Source organism: Hyaena hyaena, unplaced genomic scaffold, assembly GCF_003009895.1.
Source record: "Hyaena hyaena isolate Hyena2069 unplaced genomic scaffold, ASM300989v1 scaffold_1278, whole genome shotgun sequence".
Taxonomy (NCBI): domain Eukaryota; kingdom Metazoa; phylum Chordata; class Mammalia; order Carnivora; family Hyaenidae; genus Hyaena; species Hyaena hyaena.
In genome coordinates, this window is record NW_024081914.1 from 347799 (window position 1) to 375471 (window position 27673).

At 36.0% G+C, this 27673-nt stretch overlaps 1 protein-coding gene across 1 annotated transcript in view; it reads right to left on the reverse strand.

The window, feature by feature from the left end:
* The window catches only part of LOC120224891 (ephrin type-A receptor 6-like), a 196407-nt gene extending 170240 nt beyond the window's left edge, over positions 1 to 26167 (reverse strand). Inside the window, exon 1 of the mRNA XM_039223137.1 lies at positions 25789 to 26167. Within this exon, the coding sequence (XP_039079068.1) occupies positions 25789 to 26167 (379 nt within the window). The remainder of the gene's footprint in view (positions 1 to 25788) is intronic.
* Between the last annotated feature and the right edge of the window lie 1506 nt (positions 26168 to 27673).

Genomic DNA, 27673 nt, shown 5'->3' on the forward strand with positions numbered 1-27673 from the left:
AAAAAAAAAATAAATAAATAAATTTGTCTTTTATTTCTCTTGACTAACTGTTCTGACTAGGACTTCTACTAATATGCTGAATACAATGATGAGAGTGGGCATCCTTGTCTTGCTTCTGATCTTAAAGGAAAAAATTTCAACCTTTTACCATTAAGTATAATGTTAGTTATGGGCTAATCATACATTGTATTTACTCTGTTGGAGGTATGTTCCCTCTATACCCAATTTATTGAAGAGTTTTTATCATGGATGGATATTCAACTTTTTCTCAAGTGCTTTTTCTGCATCTAATGAGAGGATCACATGATTTTTATCCTTCATTTTGTTAATGTGGTGTATCATATTCATTGATTTCTAAATGTTGAACCATCTGTTTATCCCTGAAATAAATCCCACTTGATCATGATGTATGATCCTTTTAATATAGTGCTGATTCGTTTTGCTAGTATTTTGTTAAGGACTTTTGCATCTATGTTCATCAGAGTTTGTAATTTTCTTTCTTTGTAGTGTCCTTGTCTGGTTTTGGCATCAGGGTAATGCTGGCCTCTTAAAATGAGTTTGGAATTTTTCCCCCCTCTCCTATTTTTCAGAAGAGTTTGAGAAAGATTGGTATTATTATTCTTAAAAACGTGGTAGAACTCACTAGTGGAGTCATTTGGTCCTGGACTTTTTTTTGTTGGTTTTTTTATTACTGATTCAATCTCCTTAGTAGAACTACTCCAATCAGATTTTCTATTTCTTAATGATTTAGGCTTGGTTACTGTGTTATTTATATTTATATCGTGTATTAGGGGGTTTTCCAGCTACCTGTTATTAATTTCTAGCTTGATCCCATTACCTAAACATAAATTGTATGAATTCTCTTCTTTTAAATTTATTAAAGTGTGTTTTATGATCCAGAATTGGGTCTATCTTGGTAAACATTCTACGTGAGCTTGAGAAGAATATGTACTCTGTTGTTGTTGGAATAACTAGTCTATTGATGTCAATTATATCAAGTTGATTGATGGTTTTGTTGAGTTCAACCATGTCCTTACTGATTTTCTGCCTGCTGGGCCTGTCCATTTATGATAGAGGTATACTAAAGACTCCAACTATGGTCATGTACTCATTCATTTTTCTCAGAAGTTCCATAAATTTTTGTCTTACAAAGTTTGATGTTCTGTTGTTAGGCATATACATGTTAAGAGTTTCTTGGACAGAGTTTCTTAAAGAATTGGTCCTTTTATCATTATGTAATGAGCTTCCTTATCCTTAACTTCCATTGCTGTGAATTCTGCTATGTCCAAAATTGGAATAGCTACTAATGTATTTTTAATTTTTTTTAATTTTTAAACATTTATTTATTTTTGAGAGACAGAAAGAAGCAGAGGATGAGCAGGGGAGGGAGAGAGAGAGAGAGGATCATACAGAATCTGAAGCAGGTTCCAGGCTCTGAGCTGTTTGTTAGCACAGAGCCCAACGCACGGTTCGAACTCACGAACTGCGAGACCCTGACCTGAGCTGAAGTTGGGTGCTCAACTGACTGAGACACCCAAGTGCCCCTAGTTACTAATGTATTTTTTATTTAGTGTTAGAATGGTATCTTTTTCTTCATCTATTTACTTAATGCATAGCCTCTTTATATTTAAAGTGGTTTTATTGTAAAGAACATATAGCTGTGTTTTGATTTTTGTTCCACTCCAGCAGACTCTATTAGTTTGTCTATTTAGATCACTTGATGCTCAATGTGATTATTAATATAATCAGATTAATATATAACTTACTCGTTTTCTGTTTGTTGCTTTTGTACTTTGTTCCTATTTTTGTCTTAACTCTTTTTCTACCTTTTGTGAATTTAATTAAGCTTTTTTATCATTCCATTTTCTCTCCTTTATTAGAATATCAGTTATACTTTTTTATTTTTTCTGAGTGGTTGCCCTTGAGTTTGAAATATACATTTACAACTAATGCAAATCTACTTTCAAATTAAACTATACCTGTTTGTAGGTAGAGTACCTTATCATAACAAAATAATCCCACTTCCTCCCCTGTCCCATGTACTGTTGCTGTCATTTATTTCACTTATATATACATTTACACGAATATACCATTACACATATATGGTATATAAAACAAATATCTGTGTGTATATATATAATAGATTACATTGTTGCTGTAATTGTTTTGAAACGTGTTTTCTGCTAGGTCAAGTATATGAAAAATAAACATTTTTGTTTTACCTTTATTTATTCCTTCTTTGGTATTCTACCTTACTTTATGTAGATCCAAGTTTCTGATGTATACTATTCTCCTTCTCTTTAAAGAATTTCTTTTAAAATTTCTTGCAAGGTAGGTTTACTGGCAAGAAATTCTCTCAATTTTTATCTGAGAATATCTTTTTCTTTCACTTTTAAAGGGTAATTTCACAGGGTACAGGATTATAGGTTGGTGGTGTTTTCTTGTAACACTTTAAGTGCTTCATTCCATTCAACTTCTTGCATGTTCTGAGAAGATGAGAAATATCTTATCTTTGTGCGTTTAGAGGTGAGTGATTTTTTTGCCTTTGGTTTCTTTCAGATTTTTTTCTGAAACAATATGCCTCAGTGTTTGTTGTTGTTATTATTATTCTTTTGGCATTTATTCTACATTGTATTCTTTGAGCTTCCTGGATCTATGGTTTGGTGTATGACATTAATTCAGAGGAAATTCTTAAACAGTATTACTTCAAATATTCCATCCATTCCTTTCTTTCTTTCTTCTCCTTCTGGCATTCCCATTATGTGTATTTTGCATCTCTTGTAGTTGTACTATAGTACTTGGATAGTCTATTCTGGGTTTTGTTTGTTTGTTTTCACGAGTCTATTGATATATCCTCTAGTTCAGAGATATCTTCTTCTGTGTCCTATCTAACAACAAGTCCATTAAAGGCTTTCTTTATTCCTGTTCGGGGGGGGGGGGTGTTTTGTTTCATTTCTTTTTCTCATCTTAGTATTTCCATCTCTCTACTTACATTGTCCATCCGTTCTTACATATTGTATAATTTATCCATTAGAGACTTGAGCATATTAATCATAGTTGTTTCAAATTCCTGACTTGAGGGGCACCTGGGTAGCTCCATCAGTTAAGCAACTGACTCTTGATCTCAGCTCAGGTCATGATCTCATGGTTCATGGGTTTGAGCCCCACATCAGAGCACACTTGGGATTCTCTTTTCCTCTCTCTTTCTCTCTCTGCCCCTCCTCCACTCATGTACATGTGCTTTCTTTCTCTCTCAAAATAAACTTTTTTTTTTTTTTTTAAATCCTGATTTGTGGTTAAGAAACAAAACAGATGTATATGGTGTGGGGAGAGAGGCCAACCATAAAACAGACTCAACTTCAGGGAACAAACTTGGGTTGCTGGAAGGGAGGAGGGCAGGGGGATGGGTTAAATAGGTGATGGGTACTAAGGAGGGCACTTAAAATGAGCACTGGTTGTTATGTGTAAGTGATGAATTACTAAATTCTACTTATGAAACTAATATTACACTATATGTGAGCTAACTGAAATTTAAGTAAAAACTTAAAAAACATCCTGATTTAACAATTCCAGTCATGTCTGCTTCTGATGTTTGTTATGTCTCTTCAAATTGCGTTTTTTGCCTTTTGGTATACTTTGTAATTTTTTTTTCAGCCTGGATGTACCCAGCACTGGTTCCTGTGGTTGTTTCTGTTTTTGAGTCTCTGTTCTGAGAAAGTGACTTCCCTATATTTGACTATCTCTCCAATCTTGGGGGCAACAACTTGTTCTGTAGCCACCCTTCTCTTTACATATTCAAGAGGAGTAGATTTTTCAGTCTGCTAAGCTTTTCCTTATTGTTAGGACTTAGTGACTTATTATAATCTCCTTATATGTAAAACTGAATAGCTTTTTCTTTTTATTCCTACTTTTTTTTTACATTAGTTTGATTCATTTCTGTGTTTAAAGCACTAGTGACAAACTAAGTCTTTGTGTAGCAAAAACAAAACAAAAAACCCATAGGTAAAATACTCATTCTACTAGAAGTTGAAATAGGGAGATAATTAGACTGTCAGCTTCAAGATCATGGGAAAATGCAGTATGCCTTACATCATGCTAACATGGTATAGGGAGGGTAAGAATACATGAATGTGCTGCTCATGAAATAATGTACCCTTTGACTATTTATTAGTAAATCACCAATAAAAATATTAACATACCACACTGATAGCTATTGGTCACAATTAACTTAATACCTTCTCTTTTAACTCTTTTTTTTTTAGATTTTTTAATATCATTCATTTTTTGAGAGACAGAGAGAGACAGAGCATGAGCAGAGGAGCAAAACATAAAGAGAGAGACAAAGAATCTGAAGCAGGCTCCAAGCTCTGAGCTGTAAACACAGAGCCTGACTTGGGGATTGAACCCATGAACCATGAGATCATAACCTGAGCCGAAGTTAGATGCTTAACCAACTGAGCCACCCAGGTGCTTCTCTTCTTTTTTTAATTCTTTAACACCCCTGTAAAAATGAAACTTTTTAATACTGAAAAAATCCCTTTCATATAACTCAGTTACATAATTAAAAATATTTCTAAAGGGCTTCAATAGCTAATAAAAGCTAACTACTAAGATCAATCAACCAATATTTATTAAGAGCCTACTACATGCTTAATGAGTCTTAACAAGAGCAGGAAAAAAGATGTTCAAAATTCATTACATTTGGGGTACTTATTCAAAAGCTCCCAATGTGATTTTGATACACAGCCAGAGTTAAGAAAGTAGATGTGACCATCTTTTCTTTGAAAACCTGTTCATATTTCCATCAAATCTACAGCAAGTTGTCTCCACTCACTTAATTGACTCTTCCCACTAGTAAATTCACGAAGAGCTAAGTTTACTCGTATTTGTATTCTTGATATAGGGCCACTAGCAATATAGTTAGTAAACACTGTGTGCATTTTTAAAAAGGTAGTGATCTAGGTTTGATTCCAAAATCTTTAAATAACTTACTGGCTTGTGACCTTCAGCAAATTCCCCAAAGTCTGGCTTTGTTTTTTCAGTTGTTGAATGTGAATAAACAATATGGCCTACTTCATGATTCAGGTGAGAGGATGGTATGAAATAGTGCACTAAAATCCTTACTAATAACATTAGTTAGGATTATTAAACATAGTAATAACTCAAATAAGAATAGCTATTATTGTAATTGTGTAGCCAGGTTCATCTATAAATTCTAAAATCTGATTACATGGTTTTTTTGCTAATTTTTAGATGGTTGAAGCAGGCTAAAGTATTAAGGCAGTTTCTAAGAAACTCATTCTTAATAAAACATAGGACTGGAATTCAGTCTCAGGCTTATTTTATTATGCAGCTCTGAACAAAGTAAAACTTAAAGAAATATAAGGAGATAGAAAATCAAGTACCTTACTGACCAAACTTTAATAGTAAGCTATTTCCTCTACTGGATACATGCAGAAAACTCCCCTTAACTCATCTTTAATTTCTTAAAGTTGGAAGGGAAAAAAAAATCAAGTTTTCTAGGCCTTCCTTTACCTTTCTATTGTTGGCAATTCACAGCATTCTGACATCTTGAGATTTTCATTATTGCTTTTACTATTTCAGAGCTGAGGTAGAAATATACCTTCAAAGGACTTCCCACTTCTAACTTTTCTCATTTTGCCTTTCATTGCACTTATTTCTGAACAGAAGAAACCTAGGTTATGCATGATTCTTCCTTTATTCTACAGCTGTCGGTTTTAATTAGGAAAAGCTATGGGCAGAAGGCCATGCACATTCTCCATTACGGTTTGTAGAATAAGAATCATATTTTTCTTCTACTTGTTTTCCTATTAAATTCATTAGTAATTAAGGCCTGGGTTTATGGAAAAGTCATACTCTATATGAGCTGAGATGTATGTAAACAGTTATCAGCCAAGCAGCAACAGCAGAGACCTTCCTGAAGATTTTCTATCTTTCCCTAGACATTTAGTAAGGGGAATACTTTTTTCATATATTTAAATAGACTAAATTTATATAAATTTATTACTTATAATTAAATTCTCAGATTATGTTTTCTTCCAATCATATTTAGTCAGTTATTCTGTTTAGTTTTTGTTGTCAGTTTTGAAGGAAAGTAGTACTTTAGGCTCCTTCCTCATCCAACGTGCTTGCAAAGAATTACTTTTAAACTCCAAAAAAAATGTTACCGGCTCTCTTAGTCTAGATTAGCTTTCCTAGTCTAGATCTCTTTCACATACTAAGAAATGATGTATTTATTCATTTTCTTACCCTCAGCAAGACAATATAGTGTGCTGGTTAAGAACATAAACTTCTTGGGGTGCCTGGGTGACTCAGTCACTTAAAGTGTCCAACTATGGCTCAGGTCATGATCTCACAGTTCATGGGTTCGATCCCCGCGTGGAGCTCTGTGATGACAGCTCAAAGCCTGGAGCCTGCTTTGGATTCTGTGTCTGCCTCTCTCTCTGCCCCTCCCCTGCTTGTGATCTCTTTCAAAAGTAAATAAATAAACTTAAAAAAAGACTTATTGAACTATATGCTTAAGATGGATACATTTGGGGGGTGGGGAAAGAATGTGAACTTCAGAAATTTGTATCTTTTACTATTAGTTTCCTAGGACTGTCATAACAAAGTATCACAAAGATGGCGCCTAGAATAATAGAAATGTATTGTCTTAAATTAGGTCTAGAATTCTGAGACATAGAGGTCAGCAAGGTTAGTTCTTTCTGAGAGCTGTCAGAGAGTATCTGTTTCATGGCCCTTTCTTAGTTTCTGATAATTTGCTGACAATCTGTGGTGTTCCTTGCCTTCCAGATGCATAACTCTAATATAGCTTCTCCCTGTCTCCATATCCATGTCCAAATTTTCTCTTTTTATTAAAACAAGTTATATTGGATTAGGGACCCACCCTACACTAGTATAACCTCATCTAAACTGATTATGTCTGCAAGAATCTTCTTTTCCAAAAAAGGTCATATACTGAGGCAGTAGGGGTTAAAACTTAAACATCTGATTTTTGGGGAGATACAAATGAACCCTTAGCACTCTAACTAATACCCTTTAGCACTATGCCAAATTACCTAACCTATTCTGTGGCCTGATTTCCTCACCTATATATAAAATGAGGATAATGATAATGTTTACTTTATAGATTGTTGGGAGGATTACATAATTAAAAACATTAAAGTACTTAGTATGGTTCCCAGCAAGATGTGAGCACTCAAAAACTCCAAAGTTTATACCACTGCATTTGAGCAGCTATTTCTGGAAAAATGTGGTACAGAAACATAATTATTTTAAAATGAGACACTGACAATCTTAAAATCCAAGCCCCTTAAATGTCAGTTAGTGGATATTTTAAAAATATAAGGCTTAGAAGCATATCAGTTTTGTTCTGTAGTTCAGGAACCAGTTTATTTTTGAAAGTACAATACTGTTGAAGGCATGCCTGGGTGACTCAGTCAGTTAAACATCTTACTCTTGATCTTGGCTCAGGTCATGATCTCTCCATTCGTGAGACTTAACCCCACATTGAGCCCTGCACTGACAGTGTGAAGCCTGCTTGGGATTTTCTCTCCCTCTCTCTCTGCTCCTCTCCCACTCACATAAGCTCGCTCTCTTTCTCTCTCTCTAAATAAATAAATAACATGTTTTTAAAAGTACAATAGTTGTACACAGAAGTTGGATCGATATTGGGCACAACACATTGTTACAAATTTTCTCATGTTAATTGAGCAAATGGTAATGACCAAAATATTATAAAATATGTTAATACACTGAAAGTCTGTGTATTAGCATTAAGTCGTTCATTAAAAATCAATTTTTTTTGTAAAGCAAAGTTTAATTCAGGCCACCTATATGTTTCCTTGTCTTCTATACTGTAGAATAAGAGTTTTATCAAGGGATGTTTCAAAGTACACTTGGGTAAAAGCAAAAGTATACTATCCTTTTGGGAGATTTGTTTCATGATTCTATTAAAATATGTCTCCTAAATTAATAATACTCTACAGAGGATAGCAGCAAAAATGATACCTGGTCTGAACAAGGAAACTCTATAGATACTAATTATACAAACTTGTATTCACTTCATAAATAAGCTTTTAGTGTAAGGGCTAAAATTCTTTTAAAAAGTTATCTAGATAATTATATTACATGATCAGTGATTAGACATGTTCTAGGTTTTGGCCACTCATTACCCATTCCACTTGTTTTAGTGACAGCAGTTTTTAAAAATTGCTTGTCCCATATAGTGTCCAGTCATGATAAGGTTGTCAATCAAGGGGTTCTACTCTTTCAATGATGCTGGTGTTCATGACACAATCTAGCCAATCTGATTCACCTCTGCAGGGATAAGATTTCTCACTGAGTAATAAAATTACAGGAAGAGAAGGGCTGACATCAATCCAGTCCAATGAGGCTAATAATTAATTCCTGATGTGTAAATCCCATGTGCTGCCTTGGTTTCCATCTTTTTCTAAAGTTGGTTTCCTAGGATTCCCTTTGCTTCTGTGGATTACCCAACATCTATTTTCTGCTCAATTTAGCTAGCTTTAATTCCTACTGCTTGCAAACAAAGAACTAGAATGGATACAGATGGGGATCTCTAAGTTGGAGTTTCTTAAACCATCTGCATCTAAATTTTGTAGAGTGTTTATTAAAAATGAATAGTCCTAAACACTACCTCAAACACTAAATCCAATTCACTGGTAGTGGGCCCAGCAATGTACCACTTGAACAAGTTCTGCAGCAATTCGTACAAACACTAAGACTTGTAGTTGCTATGCCAGATCTGATTTGAAGGAAAATCAAAAGTGGTCCAAGCAGAGGAGCATCAGGAGTTGAAGATTCAAACTATCCAGCTTCTCACTAGGTATTTAAGTTATTATTTTTGCTCATTAATCAAGACTAGTTACACAAATGTTTTAAACATATCAAGACAAATTAGTAAACAGGTGCCACAGAAACAAATAATAATAAATAGTAAAGAAAAAACAATATATAAAGAAAATGAGGGTAAAAATAACAATATCATTTAAAGTCAAACTATTAATTGCTAATAACAAAAAGTTATACAATCCAGAGTGGTGGTGGTGGTGGTGTTGTTTTTTGTAGGCTCCACATTCAATGTAGGGCTTGAACTCACGACTCTGAGATTAAGAGTCACATGCTCTATCTATCTACTGAGCCAAGACTCCCCATCTAGGAATTCTTTATAAAGATTTTTTTCCAAATAATTTTCTATTCCTTTAAAATAGATTATCATTATTTTATAAGAGATATAGGCTCACTGTTTTTAAGTGTTTTCAAGACATTAATATTGAGAAACAGTATTTAAATTTAATATCTTTGCATTTTTAATACTCCAGACATTGCTTGAAATTCTCCTTCTCACTTAGAAAGTACACTGATCTAACAGGCTTAAGATCGGCTTTCTTTTTCCTTTGTGGTTACTAATTTGGTCTGTCAGCTTTGCCAAGCAACTTAATGTCCATATGAATTCCATTAGTAAAATAAGTGCAGTAATTTATGCTGCTTACTTACCTTAGAGAGGTGGAATAAAAAAGATAAAGTGGTAGAATTAAATTAATATACATAGTTGAAAAGCATTTGGTCTTTTTCTTTATTTTTCCTCATATGCCAAATCCTCCATCAACTGGAGATACATTTTTATATGTGCAGTAATGGGAGAGACTGCTGAATATAAAACATGTTTGAGTTTTTCAGAAAAATACCCTCTTTCAGCACAAAGATGCTATCCATTTATTTTGAACTTAAATTAGAACTGATTTTCCTAATAACCACAGGCTCAAGCAGGTTATATTTGGAATACTTAATGTAATATGACTTGAAATACAGTCAAAAAGATAAAAACGTACACACACTGTAAATTTATAGTTCTTTTCATTATAGCACTAAAATGAGATGCTTGGAATTATGTGAACCATTGCAGACCAGTGGAAAAAGTTTATAGAGCAAGTAGTAGAGTGTTTTAGGCTGTGTGTGTGTGTGTGTGTGTGTGTGTGTGTGTAGACAGTAAGTAAGAGTGGAAATACCTGCTAACAGGTTATAAGCTAAGCTTCTAAGTAAGCTATTTTTAACAGATTATAAGCAAGCTATTTTTAAGCTTTTGGACAAAATAGAGTCACTCAAGTTCAACATATGATATTTATTTCAAATGTATTGCATTTCCTACATATGACAGTCATAATAAGCATTTAATACAGGATTTCAATCATCAAATCAGAATGCTGGAAGGAACAAGGGGACAGGAAGCAGATGCTATCTCTATTTCCCCATGAGATTGGAAGATAGCTTTCATACTTCTGTGGATCACCATATAGTTAGTTTTAAGAAGAAATACACATCAATCACCAAAATACTTAAAAATTATCAATAGTGTCCAAGAACAGGGCAGCAAGCAAGTAACCATACCTCTCTTCCTTTCAGTACTTCTGAGGAACCGAGGCTCCTCCTAACCCAGCTATTTCTAGTAGGCTTTTATCGGAAAGGGGGCATGACAAGGTGCTTGAGAGCACAGATAACAGACAGAAATTAAACTGCCTGGAGTAAAAGGAAATGACTATTTAATTGCATTCCTTTCTTATTGTACCATGTGGGCTCATTTTTTCTCTTTCATAAATTTGCTAAAAGTGAAAGCAGTGATGCCACCGTCCATCAAATGTTTTTAAAAAAAGGAACATCTATTACTTTTAAGCAATAGTATTCTTGATACACAAATGACACTTATTAGCCTAAGAAACAGTGGTCTGCATGCCACAGTGTGCCCTCTTTTACAAGCATTATAAAGTTGGACTGGGATAGCTTGCAACACCCAAAACACAGCCAAAAATATAATCTGAGTCTGAAGCTTTCCTTATGAAATGATGCAGTATCTATTTCCTGACCCTAGTTATCCCAACCAATTTGTATGAATCACTGTGTTTTTTACAATTTTCCAAATCTGGAAATGTTGCTATTCAAAATATACCCTTCCTAGAGATTCATTTGTCAGTGATACCATGTGATCAAATTAATCTTCTGCGAGGATGTAAAGTCAGCTTTTGGCTGGATATCAGGCAGCAAAGACAATAGGATTGGTGGCTGTCACTGCAAAATGTTTTGAAAGCTCAGAACGATAGAGCTAGAGAGGTTTTGGGAAATGATACAGTGTTTATCACCCAGGAAAAAGGGGATGAATGCAAACAGAGCCCCATTCCTTCATTTTTGCTAAAATATTCCCCCATTTTTTACTTCAGTTGGAAACTATAGCCAAGTCCGTGACTTAAGGGCTCATTTCCATGAGCAAAGTACAGGTGGCCAAGCTATTCTGTTCATTCATAAAAATGAAAGTGAAGCTAGTGTGTTTAAAGCATATGAAACAAGATTCCATACTGTTAAAGTTGCCACTTTCCCTCTTAGTTCTCTAAAATCCATGTTTTTACACATTTGACCTGTATTTCCTGATAAGAGAAATAGCACACATAGCGAACACAGAGGAAGCTTTGTTTCTTTTCTTTTTTAAATTCTTTGCCTTCTATAAATTTTCTGTGGGAATGCTGTCATGCTAGATGGATCCATGCTGGCTCCTCTGAAGGGATTAGAGACTCGTTTTAGGACTATATGAGAATAAAATTCCTGTTCTTAACCACCTACAAGAATAAGGCAAAGTTCCTAAAGAACCGAACCCCATTTAGCTGAATAGCTAAATCTTATATCTTCAGGAATTTATTTTGAAGGGTGGTTAATTATCTAACTGTTCTTCTTTTCTCAGATTTTTATTTTCTCAAATTTTTATTCCTATTTTCTATTCTAATTTTTCTGAAGTGTAACAGATTTTGACAAAATTGTGCAAGTGAAGATGGGGCAATCAGTTAATATCTCAGTCACGCAAACAATTCCAAATAGAATGGTGGTCACCATCATTTTTAAACTGTTCTCTCAGCTAATCTAAACTGACTCCAGAATCTCCAACAGATTGTTTCTCTTACAAGCCCTCTTTCCTGGTTCTTCTACCATCTCTCCGGTTTTCTCTCTTTAGAAGTAAAATAGACTTTTCCATTGTCTCACATAGAGGAATTTGGAACTCCTATTGATTCACATGCCCTCATTTAAGAAATTTTTCCAAATAAAGGAAATCTCTATTAGGACTCTCCTATTTGGGGGCATTTGCTCTGATTCCATTTCTCAATTTTATAAATAAGACTGAGACAAAAATCCTTGTATATAAATGTTAGCCTCTTTTTCTATGCACTTCCCTAGAATTTATATTCATGAAAACAGAATTAATGGAACCAGGCATACGAATATGTTTCAATATACTGCTTAATTGCTTTCTAAAACATTTTATATCTTCAAAAGAAATGTTTGTTGTCATAGCATCCTTAGAGGCATGATATACTAACCTGAAGCCATAACATACTAGAAAATACAGTTAAATAGGATGTGCAAAGATTCTCTACACATTTTTTTAAAAACTCAGAAAATTAACTGAGAAAAAGATTAATAGACATAATTCCATAAAATTGTAAACTCCTGGGGCACCTGGGTGGCTCAGTCAGTTAAGCGTCTGACTTTGGCTCAGGTCATGATCTCGGTTTGTGGGTTCGAGCCCTGCGTCAGGCTCTGTGCTGACTGCCGGCTCAGAGCCTGAAGCCTGTTTCAGATTCTGTGTCTCCCTCTCTCTCTGACCCTCTCCTGCTCACACTGTCTCTCTCTCTCTCTCTCAGAAATAAATAAAACATTTTTAAAAAATTGTAAACTCCTCCAAAAATATTAACTGTTAGGAAATGAAAGCTAAGGATCCACAAGGGTGGCTCCATAGGTTAAGCTTCCAATGTCGGCTCAAGTCATGATCTCACAGTCTGTCAGTTCAAGTCCCACATTGGTCCTTGTGCTGACAGCCTGCTTCAGATTCTGTGTCTCCTTCCTCCTCTGCCCCTCACCCGCTCACACCCTGTCTCTCTCTCTCTCAAAAATAAATAAACAAAAAAAAAATGTTTTAAGAAAAATGAAAAGAGAACTAGGGAAGGAAACTTTCTTCCTTTTAGCTAAAGATTTAACTTTAGCTTTTAGTCAAATTCTTAACCCCTATTCAACTGTTTTCTAGGTTTTTCCATCCAAGAAGTTTTGCAGAGCTGGACAATATTAGAAGATTGTATATGTATGTGTGAATTCAAGATAAAGTCACATTTGCAGTAAAGTTAATGAATCTGCTTTTGTGTCAGCCTCATTCCATGTAGCAAACATTTCTACCTTTGAGTGTACCTTTCACTCCCCCTCTTTTCCATCTATAACAAGGTAGGTATCAGCCATGCTTGTGCATGTGGATAGTAGGTAAATGGGCTTAGAATGATTTAGATTTAAATTGGAAGGTAAAAAAAACCCACTTCGGAAAAAGTTCTATTAGTTGTAATTCTATAACTGACTTTTTGCCAGGAAGCTTATCATTGGTATATAAAATACTATTATAGTCATTGGTAAATGGGCATCTTATTTCCCAACTGCCTGTTTATCAATGTGTGCATGAGCCTTCAAAAGCAATCATAGAGGGAAAGGAATGGTGAGTGGAAAAATTTGGAGGTTGAACCCAATCTTCATAACCAAACATTAATAAATTTATTTAAAGACAAGTTGGAGGAAATGCCTGGAGTTAAAATGACATATGTAAATAATATATAAAGAATTTAGACATAAAAGCAAAAATCATAATCATTTCAATTTAATAGCTAAAAGAGATAAATTAAAAATAGCCGCTTCACATGGAATAGTACCTTCTTTTACACTGAAATAGAATTAAGTGCATGTTTTTAAATTGGAAGTTGAGAGCAACTGAACTGAACAGAATAATCTTGGGCATGGAGAATTAATACATCTCAGTGACAAATATATTAAAAATGAAATTTCTCTGATTTTTCCTTATTTTTACAGGTACCATATAAGCTTTGTAAATGCTGGTGCTACATCAGGGATAGAACTTTTCACCAAGCTAGTGGTGTACTTGGACCCATGTATAAGCAGTGTGTGTGTGTGTGTGTGTGTGTGTGTGTGGTGTATGTAGTGTTTATAAACTCATAATCTTATACAATTAAGATATTAAACCTCAAAAAATATCATTAATCTAGTAAAGTAAGATTCTGACACCCTAGGTTAATCATCTCCTGTAGGAGAAAATACTTAAACTTTTTTTTTGTTAATGTTTATTTACTTTTGAGAGAGAGAGAAAAACAGAGTATGAGTGGGAAAGGGGCAGAGAGAGAAGGAGACAGAGAATCCTAAGCAGGCTCCAGGCTCCATGCTGAGCTGTCAGCACAGAGTCCAACACAGGCTCGAACCCACAAGTGGTGAGATCATAACCTGAGCCGAAGTTGGGCAATTAACTGACTGAGCCACCCAAGTGCCCCAGGAGAAAATACTCTAAAGACTTAAGATATATACTCTGGCATAGAATTAAAATAATTTTTGTGATATAGCAGTAACCATATGTCATGCACTGTATAATATTAAAAGAGAATATACTAATCCAAATATAATATGCCTTATAAATATATTTATTTTCATAAGTTAGAAATAATACCTACACTAGCATATTGTAATAATGACAACAGCAAATGCAGGAGCATGCAAAGATATGAGTAATCCTCAGGTTTATTGGCAGATCTCTAATTTCTTAATTAATTAAAGCCCATTTTGTCAAAAGATCTATAATAGTTTCAATTAATTGTTTTTTTCAAAAGTACACCTTTATGTTGGAGGGAGGATGAAAACCACAAAATGTCAGATTTGAGGGGTTCTTGGGTGGCTCAGTCAGTTAAGCAGCCAACTCTTCATTTTGGTTCAGGTCATGATCTCATGGTTAATGGGAGCTCCATGGGCCTCAATATGGACAGCATAGAGCCTGCTTAGGATTCTCACTTTCTCCCTCTCCCTCTCTACCCCTGCCCCACTCTCTCTCAAGATAAATAAACTTTAAAAGATAAAAAAACCTAAAATGTTACATTTGAGAATATGATTGTAATTTAAAAATTAAATTGACAGTTTTGGAGCTTTTGACATTCTAAATGTACAAACCTAAATGTCAACAGCTAATCATGGATAATCTGCTATTGATTTTTCTCTGTTTAAAAATACCAAGTTCTGGCAGCAATTTCTATTTCTATGTGTTTCTACAGGCATATTTTTCAAACATAAAATATGGATCAAACAGGAATTTACCTAATTTCTTAAGATAGATATTAAGGAATACCAGCAATTTCAAAGTTATGAAACACTGCCAGAAACTAATATTTAATAGAGTTATAAAAATTATATATAAAACAAGTAATTAACATACTAGGAGACAGCAAGAATTTACAGGAAGATTTTTAATCTTTAAATTAAATATAAAATAAACCATACAGGTATTTCCAACTTTGCATCCATCTAAAGATAAAATATTCAGTAGAAAAAAATCACATATAATCCATTAAAATTTAGATTTTTGTGGGGGTTTTTATAAAAGCAGCCACCATAATTAAATATATTTCTTAAAGAACCTAATAAAACTAATTGAAAATGCCAAGTTGTACCACTTAACTTGAAAGTTTTATGCTCAATGTAAGATATTACTCACTTGGATATTTACTTTGCATTTGTATACAGAATAAATCTTAATCTTTAAGTGCAGAATAACTATTCAAAGTAACTTAAAAATTGAAGTCTCGGTGCACCTGTGTGGATCAGTCAGTTAAGTGACTTCAGCTCAGGTCATGGTCTCACGGTTTATGGGTTCAAGCCCCACATCAAGCTCTGTGTTGATGGCTCAGGGCTCGGAACCTGCTTTAGATTCTGTCTCTCCCTCTCTCTGCTCCTCTCTGCCTGTACTCTGTCCCTCTCTCAAAAATAAAAATAAACATTAAAATGAATTTAAAAAAAATTGAAGTCTCTGAATTGGTGGTTCAGTCAGTTGGGCGTCCAACTTCAGCTCAGGTCATGAGCTCATGGTTCATGGGTTCAAGCCCCGCACAGCCTGCTTCGGATTCTGTGTCTCCCTCTTTCTGCCCTTTCCCCTACTCATGCTTACTCGCTTGCTCTCTCTTGCTCTCTCAAAAATAAACATTAAAAAAATGTTTTAATTGAGGTCTCTGGAGGAGTTATTCATTTTAATTCTCTTATTGGCTTCATATATTCATGATGATGAAAACTGATAAATGTGAAGCTCATTTTTATTTTCCATGTATGACTCATTTATTTGTAAAATTTTATGTTGTTTCCTTTCATTTTATCTTTGCAATAACATATCACTAATGTTCAACTGTCAGGTATATCTCTTCAATTTCATAATATTGTCCTTAAGGTCAGGAGGCAGATATTATCTTATTTCTAGCGGTCACATAAAGTCATGGCCAATAGACTGAATTAATATTTATTTTCAGTGTCTCAATTCATAGATCCCTAAGAACAGTACTTTTATCTTTTCATCTCTGTAAACAATAGTTCATAGATGTGAACTTATCTATGCAACAGCTAATCCATATTACTTTGATACATAATGTTTTAATTATTCAATGACATATAAATAGCCTAATTAAATCTTAGGCCCTCAGAAGTACCTGGCAGTAATCTACCTTTGTATTTCCTGTGCCCAGCACAGTGGAAAAAAACACAATAGTTATCAATATATTTCATTTAATAATCAGATGAATGTACACTTATTGTTGAACTGTTTTGAGAATTCTAGAAAAAAAACACATATATCTAAGTAATAAAAATATAAATGAACGAACAAAAACTCATAGGTAACAACAGCTATATTGCAATGAAAAAGTATTTGAAGACTTTATTATAGAAACAGGTTAATAATTTCATCTGATTTTAAGGCTTCATTACTTTTTAGGGCGAAAAAGCATTATTTAGCCTTAATAAGCACATTAAAACTCTGGAATACTAACCTTTAAAATAAATTATTAATTTTAATTCTGCTTTACTAGGTAATAGGGCTCTGCAAAATCTAGAAAACAATGCATACATATATAGATTTCTGATCATAAACAAGTGACTATTATAAAGATGCTTACACATTTAGTTTTTATTAAACAAAGAACCAAACTGATACTTTTAATAATCTGGGTGAACTACAGCTTTTCTACCCTATAAAATGAAGTTATTATACTATATCACTGTAAGATAGTAAGTTATTATACCTACTACAGATACCTTTTTGCTTTAATACAGTGTCATAAAAATAACAATAAAATTGGAGCATGTTAATTTTAACTTACTTTATACTAAGCAATATGTTATAACAACAATATATACTTCTGAAATTTTGGGTTTCTTTTTAAGATAAAAATTGAGATCTCCTTTTCATTGCTCTCTCATTAAATTATGTGTGAAAAATAGCCAAAGTAAGAGTGAACAATTCTAGTTCACTAGGAAATTTTCTAGTATCCTAAAATTGTCCTATTATCCACTTGATGTTGGGACATACTAATTATTTTTTTTAACATTTACTTATGTTTGAGAGACAGATCATGAGCGGGAGAGGGACAGAGAGAGACAGGGAGACACAGAATCTGAAGCAGGCTCCAGGCTGTTAGTACAAAGCCCGACATGGGGCTCGAACCCACAAACCATGAGATCATGACCTGAGCCAAAGTTGGCCGCTTAACCGACTAAGCCACCCAGGTGCCCCTGGGGCATACTAATTATTAAGTGAACCAAAAGAGATTTTACTTAATTTTGGAAACTGACAAAATACTTAAGATTTTGTGCAATGCTAGTACTAGTTTGCTCAGCAATTTCCTGTCACAGCTACTAATTATTTTCACTTGCATATCCAAGATAAACATTATCTAGTATACTTTAAATGCAGAGGTAGTGTGGAAGGAAATTTGTAGTTTTGGGTTTAAGTTTTAGCTAAGATTGTTTGCCATCAATGGGCACTTCTGTACTTGCAGAGATCAAGGAATCTAAGCCAAAATTTTATGAGATATGTATAATGAAAGATTCCTTAACCAACAGGTTCATTTTTTTAAGAAGAGCCATAATTCAGCTCTCTCTTCTATCCCTATTTTTCTTTCATTTTGGTGTCTGTATAAGCTATGTAACTACTGTATCATATTTTAAAATAAATGTCATTATCTAAGTTACCAATTTTTAGAATAACATACATTGTACATTTTAATTCTCTATACATTTAATTTATATTATATTCAAAAATATTAAGTATCATCTCTAAGTAATATAACAAAATATTTCTGCATTTTAAAGTAAAAATTAAGGTGCTATTAAGATTTGATTCAACTCAAATTTCAGGGCAATTTCAACTAGTTTTGATAATTCTTACTTGGAATACATACTAATGTAATACGTTTTCATTTCTTAGGACACAAAATATTTCTATTTTTTAATTTCTTAAAAATATACCTATCAATTATCATCAAAGGCAGGCAAATATCCTTTGTTGATTTTTTTTAACTGTGCACAAGTGTTTTATCCTTGTCTAAATATTATACTTTATGTACTAAGAATGTGTTTCTCATTGCAATGCTCATATACCACAAAATATAAGTATCATAATACCGTACAACCCGAAAGAATATATTATTATCCTACTCTTATGTTATTTATAAATTAGCATAATAAATGAATAAGTTACATATATGTATGTATATGCTTACTTTTTAATCAGCTCCAGATATGCACAACGATATCTAACATTACAAGATAAAAATAAAATTATTTCCACCTTCTTAACATCAATTTTTAAGGAGATGTTATCTTGTATCTCCTATGATCAAAAAGTAACTATGACTTTTACACCTGAAGTTATTAAAGGAAATGGGAGGACGAGTGATGACTTTTCAATTTTATCCAAGTACAGGTCATCAAACAGGCCAACAGTTAGAGGACTCAGCAGTATCCGAGGAAAGAAGCTGAATGTATTTTTTAGGACGTGGACTGAAAATACATACTTTAACCTTAATTCTCACTTGAAGTTCAATTAAAAGGTATTCTTGCTGCTGTTTGAAACTGGAAACCTGCATCTTCAACATAAATTACAGTTTTCAATAATTAATCACCTTAAATAAACAGAATATGCTAGTCTAACATGCTTTGAACAAAAGCTCACTCCACATGTCAACCTATGGAAAGGCATTAGATATATGAAATATGTTTTGTACCATGAATATATTTTAAGATGTATTTTATACTTTCTTTTATATAATTAAATATATATCCATCATAAAACATTAGAAGATTCTTGTGAAACAACTTTACAAGATGCATAAAAAGGTTGACAGTATTTCTTTATTTCCTTCCTTCTCTCCCTCATAATCTCATTTACTATAAAATTCTTCATCTTATAAAAATCACCAAGTAATTAAAGATGAATCAAAGATATACAACATCAACAGTGCAGACTGAGTTTCTAAGGAACAGGGACTGTATGATAATCATCATTGTAGCCTCAGAACCTAGCATAATTCCTGACACAAGCGAGATGTGTAATGATTATTGAGTGGCTTGTTCTGAGATAAAACATAATCTTAGATATCACTTTCAAATAAATGATACATAAATCTCCTATATAATAATAGTTTATCATCAGCGCTGCTATACCTTATCACATAACAAATGTGTTTTTAAAGTTTTTCTAATTGCTTTTGCATCCCATTTTAAGGAAACAAAATGTTCCTGCCAGATCTGGAAAGAGACTGGAAACTCTTCACTGGTTCATATATTCTGCAAGGGAAGCTTCTCACTTATCTATTGCATATGGCAAGTAAACACCCTATCAAATAGTAGGCTTTCAATAAACATCTGTTTTAAGAGTGGATATTTCCTTTCAGGTTAGAATATTTATCACTGAAAACTGAGGTTGTATATTACATAAGTCAACATATTTATTGAAAGGCAATAACTATAACAGTAGCTTTCTCCATAAAATTTTAAGCAGTAAAGTAAAATTTAAGAACTATTTTTGAATATATATTTAAAAATAGTTGGAAATGTTTAAATGAAGCTTCTCCAGAGAATGAATTTTCTAAATATATACTAAATATATAGGACTGTTAAGAGTTTTTGTGCTTCTATATATTTAATTACAGCATTCATATAATATTGTTAAAGGGGAATTCAAACAATGGATAATTAACTGGTTAGAGAAATTTTTTAAATGACATGCAATTTACTTTTGTTTAGTGAAAAGTCTGTTCCTTCCCTCATCCCTGTCCCCAAGAATATCCTCTCTCTGTCAAGTATCAATAATTATATGTCAAGGTAATTTTTATGGGGACTAATGAAAAATTTGTTTGGGCCCCTTGGGAAAAAATGATATAAATGCCAAATATCTATATTTATTTCTCTGTAGGCAAACCATGAGAGACTCTTGAATGCTGACAAAAACTGAGAACTGATGGATGTAGGGGGAGGGGAGAGATGGGCATGAAGGAGGGCACTTGTGGGGATGAGCACTGGGTGTTATGTGGAAACTAATTTGACAATAAACTATTTGTAAAATAAATAAATAAATAAATAAATAAATATATTTATTTCTCTGTAAAGATAAGATAGTCCCATAAATTCTATTTCCAAAATGTATCTCAAGTCTACCTTCTTTTCTCCATTTCTGATACCACCACTCTAGGCCAGGCAACCATAACCCCTCTCCTGAGCAACTGCAAAAGACCCCTAATTCTATTGCCACCTTCCAATCATCTCCTTGCTCACCAGCCATAATGCTCTTATAATGAAAATCGTTTAAAACTCTCAAAAGCTTCCCATTTTACCTAGAAAAATATTAAAACAAAACTCCTTACCATAACTCCTTTTCTTCTCTGTGGGATCTGGTTCCTAGCCATCTTTTAGACCACTGTGCTACTCTCTTCTTTGTTCAGTGAACTCCAGTCATACTGACTCAGTTCTTCAAACGCATCAGGCTCATTTCCTTTCCAGATCACTGCCCAGGCAAGTTCTCTGCACCTTGAATGTAATTCTTCCCCTTCCATACTTCTACCTTTTTTCTCCCTAAAATCTGGCTCAAGTGTCACCTCCCCAGTCTAATGAAATTACAAGCTGATCAAAATGCTATAGACATAGTATATCAAATTATGTTGCACACTTTAAATACATATTATTTTTTATTTTAAAAAAGGACATGGTGAATGGATAAACAATTTAATCCTTCTGTATAAATTTGGTTGGATTATAATTACACTTTGGGCAAAGTCAACCCATTTTGATTACTTATGTATTGATCTCTATCATATTTATACTCCCAAAAAGTGTTGAGTCAAACACAAGGAAGAAACTTTCTATTATTTCTAGAGTCTGGTTGAGGTACAGTATAAAATACAATCTATTCTCTTGCCATCTGGGACAAATGCAATATGTAGTCTGAAGTACTCAGATGTGTGAATAAAGGCAGAAACTGAGTGAGATGTGGTGCCTCTGATGGGGAAAGATCATTAGGAGAAGGAAATACAAGAAATCTATAATGCCTTTTGTACTAGTTTATACCGGCAATATTGAGTGAAGAAACAAAAGGATTTCTATTCTAATATTTTTAATATATAATTTTGTAACAAAAGTAATACAAGTTCCATACAGAAAATATTGAAAATATTAAAAAATTAAAAGATGTAATGTAAACGTTAATTTTGTCTTGCACCCTAGATATATGTTTTTCCTCTTAGGAAAATCAAAATAAAACCATTTTGTTTATGTTAGTTCTACTTTAAAGAGACCCTTAAAGAATACTGTATAACTTGTGTGCATGAAAAAGTTTTTAGATATACTTTTATCCCCAAACCAGAGCAAACAATACTTAGATGATCAATACATATTAATGGCATTTTATCTTTCTACTTTGAGAACTAATCATAATAATTACACATGACTTTTTCTAACTTGTAAATGTATTATAAAATTACATTTTAGGTTGTTTTTATACTTACAGTTAATAAGAAGGCATGTGATTACAACCTCCTGCCCCTTTACAACTATGAATAGCTTACCCCTGAAAATGAATTTTATCTAGGTAAAAGGTCTTTTTGAAATATACTTTGTACACCATCCAGTTTTTCTTTTTTAACAAAGTTTTTAATATTTTCAATAAAGTTCACTCAAACTTCCTAAAAAATTTTCAATTCATCCTTTTCTATAAATATAAGAACAAAATTTACTTTTACAGTTCGTGAACAATACTAATGGAGGTTCAACTAATTTTAGGCTATGACTTTTCTTAAGAGGATATTTTTCTGCTCAGGTATGTTAACCTGTATTCACATATAACTCAGTGGATTTTACAGTCAATTCATTCAGATTAATAAATCCCGGGATACTAATGAGTCAGACTACTGTTTTGCTTGTTTATTGAATTAGTCCTAAGTATCCTGGAAAAAATGATCAGTTCACACAATCCTGGTACTAAAATGAGTTCACTAGACTCTAGTATGCAAACCATATTTTGTTTTAATGAATTATTTTAGTCTCTGATTAGTTTTGAAAACATGACGTGAGAAATAAATCAGCACTTTTAGGCTATTTAGTACTATTAGCTAAAAGAGAGTAATCTTTGAATAAATGGACCCCTGGTGGCTATTAACCACTGTAATTGACAGACATGGTTACTTATATATGAAACAAGATTATGCTTTATATTCACCTAAATGCCCAATACAGAAATAAAAGCTTATGAAGAAGGTAAAATCTGTTATTTTTGAATAAAAATTGGTTATACCTAAATATTATGGTTTTAAATGGGAAAAAATGGAATATAAGAAATTTGAACACAAATCATGTTTTCACTTACTTAATCAGATGAAGTGATCTAGGAAGCAACTCTACTTTCTGATCGATTCAAGGAGGTTTAGGTAATAGGAAGAGAGAGTCAAATTGATTTATTTCATCTTTATAGTGCAGAGCTTCAGAGCCAGTTAAAGGACAAGACATGCTTCCTATAGTCAAGTTACTCTCAGTACCTTGTTAAGCACCATGTTAAAAATGAGGTAGTTCACTTTTTTGTCATCATCATTTTACCCTGGCTAAGTATGAAAAAAAGGGGAGGGAGAGGTGAATCTACTCATTTCAACCATGAAAGATTTTACATAATTTGGTAAAAATTATAAATACCATTAAAATTTTTACTTTGTAAATATCCTTAATCAGAAGACAAGTTATATAAAAATGAAATTATACCCTAACAAATTTTAAAAATAAAACTTAAATTCCATTTTAAGACAAATTACTAGGAAAATAAATACTATCTCCTTAAAATTAAATATTAATCATATCACCAATTTTTGCTATCGTGTGTAACAAATCTAATTTATGTTTTATTATTATTCTTTTTATATTATACAGACACTCTAATGCCCCGTATTTTCAAAGTTTAAAAATTGTTAAGGAATGTTTTGATTCATGTTATCTAATTTATGAAATTATGAATTAAAAACGTATCTCCAAAATGTTAATTAGAATAACATTTTGAAGTTTGACATTTTATTAACCATTAGTGTGATGATTTCAGTATTCAAAAATTATCCTAAAGTAACATAAGGCTTAATTCCTAATCACCATGAGTTTAGGCTGTATAAAGCATTTTATAAGCAATTACTTGTGTATGATAAAAAAAAATTCTGAGCATATTTCTCTATAATCTTCTGTTAAAGAACTCCTCTAAATTTTATCCAACTTAGCCTTTAGGTACGATATTGTTCAAGTGTAATCTTACGCATAGCCTGTGTTTCTATTATAATAAAAATTCCAATTAAGAGTTCATTAGACTATCTTTAATGATCCTCCTTAACTGATGGATAAACTAAGTAATGTTCACAAATGTTAAGTTAAGCTAATTGATACAAACACATATATTACATATATTTGGTAAATATTTTAGGTAAAATGTATTTAAAAAGTATGGGAAAGTCATTACAACAAATAGGAATTACTACAAGAGGTTAACAAATAACTCCTCTTTGCCCTTAAATTTATCATGAATATCTGAAACGTGGTACTTTAACACTTGACAACACATTTTGGTGGAATGGCACTTTAGTCATTTGGAGATTCTGTTATGTATTTTATTTATGTTAGTCTCCCCAGGGCCCAGTATGGTAACTGGTATATCATGGACACTTAATGAAAAACTAAATGTTGATTTAGGGATATTACTGCATGGAAATAACTGTTAAATATTTCTAGTAAATGAGTCTACTGTGGCTACTAAAGAGATGCATACTAACATACTAAATACTAACACATACCACAATATAAACGTCTGACTTTCTGATTATTAAAAACTGTTTTTCTCACCCCACAAAAAAGTCAAAGTAAATAATTTTGTTATTTTTTACAATCTTCTATTCTCACAGAACTATATTAAGTAACTACCCCTCCAATATTTAATGCCAATGTCCCTTGAAAACAAATGAAGAATGTGTGTGAAGGTATACACCAACATTGGCAAATATGGCACTATAGGTGGCACTTATGTGATAGATCTTCAAAGACATGACAGTTATGTGTGATTTCTGAATTTACGTATGCACTTGTGATTTCAATCTGGCAGGTAAAACAAAAAACAACAAATAATTAGGAAAACATGTCAAAAGTAGCAGTGTATAAATAAAAACAGAATATTGATTCTGAATAATTATGTTTCCAAAAAAAAAAAAAAAGGTCAGATGTTTATGACACAAAAGAAGGCTGTTGTTTTACTTGCCTTCTCTCTAACCTTCTCATCCTCACAAAGCAAGTGCACACTTTCATATCATCTGACCTCCATTTTTGTATCTGCAAATTATTTCGAAGCCTTCGATGTTATAGCTCTAATTAAAGTTGTACATTTGAGGTCTCTAGAAACGTGTGACATAACGGGTGGTCATCACAGCGCCAATGAGAGCATCCAGCCAGTACATGCTGGAAAACTTTTATGGTTGTTCACCACTTAGTTCTAGGAATTTAGATTATGCAGGTGATATTTTTATAGATCCTTAAATACTCGTAGGAGATATCCAGTGAGGTATGTCTCATAAAGACTACTGAATAGAAGGAAAGAAAATGTTCAAGAATTCTCACTGCTTTCCATTCAATAAACCTGACTTTCAATTTTCACACACTATTCAGTTTCACTTTATCACTTTACCTAACAAAGTTTTCCTCCTAAAAAATCTGTCAGTGACTCGACTTTACGAGTAGGATATTCACAACTTGGAAATTCACACTTAACGTTTTTCTCCCCACCCTTTGTCCCCCCACCCCCACCCCCCCGTCACCGCAAGAAAGAAACCACAAAAATCTGGGCATCTGGTCCAGGCAGGACTAATTTCCAACAAGTCTACATTCGCTCTGAATGGGCTAAGGGGGCTGCGGCTGGGCGCGGGCAGCAGAGCTACCCCAGGAACAAGGCTGGTATTTAGTCACAGGGTACAGCGGGAGCTATCTGCTTTCATGAAGGCAAGTGAGAACCTACAAGTACCCGTGCTGTGAGCAGCAGCGAAGAGCCAGAAGTCCATTAAGCCTGTGCCACGGAGCCTGACCTCCTGTGGAGACAGCGCTGCGGGGAGCGGTCCCGCGGCCGCCAGCGGTGGGACCCAACTGCTGCTGATGCCCGGGCATCTGTTTAAAGACGTTTGGGAGCAAAAGGGACCGCAACTCGAGAGGTCGCCGCTCCTGGCGCTCTGGTAGAGGGGACAACCTCGACCTCCTCGTGTGAAGAAGCCTACCCCGGGACGAAGTTACCTGCAGGAGGCGACCAATGCACTCGCCTCCTCCCGCCCCCTCCCCCTCCTCCGCCCCGTCCCTTACCTTGGTTGTTGGAGACGTGACTGCAGTCGCCTGGCCAAGCTGTCAGCAAAGGCAAGAAGAAACCAAATTGCAAAAGAAATTCCCGGACTTCGCAGCCCCCCATGGCTCTCCCCAGCTCTCTTCTCCCACTTAAAGAGAAGTGACAGCGGCGGGACCAGGTGTCCTGCGTAGGGTAGGGGTCCGGGTCCACGTCTTCTTCCTCCTCCTCTTCCTCCTCCACCCGGCCCTCAGGAGGTGTCGCGGGGCGCCCCCCGCGCGCGGCCCCGGGGGCAGGGCACGAAGGTCCAGGCTGCCCAGGTGCAGACGCAGCTGCTTCGGAGGAGGACGCTGCCTGCGGCGCCAGGGAGCTCCTGGCGGCTGTAAGCGAGCGGAACTGCATCCACCACCGTGTCCCGCTCGCGCGAGGACTATTCACTTGGGCCCGGGAGAGCGCGCGCGCAGGAGCGAGCTTGGGCTGTTGTTTGGGGGAGGGGAGAGAGGGGGCGGGGGAGGGCGCCTCACTGGGGGAACAGGGGAAGGGACGACCAGGTGCGGCGGGCAGTTCGGCGGCCGGAGCGCCTCTCCGGACAGAAGTGGGCACTTGCAGAGCCAAAAGCAGGGAAGCGCAGCGGTTGCGAGGGGGCGCGGGCACGCCTCCGGCCGGTGTGGCGACGGCCAAAGAAACGACGTGGCTCCGCGGGGCCACGAGTGGTTGCGAGCGAGCGAGCGAGCGAGCTACGTACGAGCTGCGCCCTCAGCCCCTCGCCTAGGTGGCGACGGCCGCGGCTGGCACCGCGGGCACCTCCAACTCCGCCGCGTCCGCGCTGCGCCTCGGCCTTGGCAGCCTCTTTCCGGGCATTTCTGAGGCCGAACTTAGTCCCCCAAACACTTTGCTTCCCATTTCGCGGCAGCCGCACCGAGCGTTTAAGGGCTAATCAGCCCCCGACACCGCTTCTCCCTGATTTCTCCACATCGCCGCCGCCGGAGGGGGTGAGTGCTGCGGGCAAGCGCTCCCGCTGTGGGGCGAGCCTGGCGGCGGCCGACCACGCCAACCGCTCCTCAGCTCCGGTCGCCCAAACTTGCCCACTAGGGCGAGCGCTTCAACTTTGTGGCCTCCTCCGCTGCTTCGAGTCCCAGTAAGGCAAAAAAGAGCGAGCCAGCAGCTGAGGAGAGTCACATCAGGCTGGGTGCGGGCGGGTGCCCAGCGCCGGGGCTCACGGAGGTCTCCGCGTCGCCGTGCGGCGGTGACTTCGCGGCGGAGGTCACGAGCATTGTCGCAGTCGCGGGCGCCGGGGTTCTGGAGGCCCGGAGCGCCCCCGGCGTGCCCCGGGCGTGGCGGCGGCGGACCGCGCGCTCCCAGCAGCCGGAGGGCTGAGCGGCGCCCAGTGCGCGGCGAGGGGACTGCTCTCCCCGCGCAAGCCGCCCCCTCGCGGCACCCACTTCCCGCCAGCGCTCGAGCCGCTGGGAAGCCGCAGACTCGCTGGCTGCTCGGTGGGCTCACGCGGCGCTCGGCGCAGGGCCGCGGCCACACGCAGCGCCGACAGGGAGCGCGCTCGCGTCCGTGGCCCCCGCGCCCTAGTCCCGCGGCCGAGGCGGGCGCAGCGGGCAGGGTCGGAGCCGCGAGCTCTCCTGAGCGCCGCCGACCCTGCGCTCTGCCCGCCTGGCAGCCTCCGCTCGGCTGCTGCCGGGTCGGCGCTAGAGGGAGTTAGTCGACAACAAAAATGCCTCCGCGGCTCGCAGGTGGCGGCGGCTGCTCACAGGAGGAAGAGGAAAGGAAGGGGGGAGGCTCTCAGACTAAACTTAATGCGTTTTTATAGGGTGGCGCCGAGCAACCCATATTGCTAGTATGGGGGTTCTTGAATACTTTATTTGCTCTTATTCTCTAGCATCATCATTTTCTTTCTTG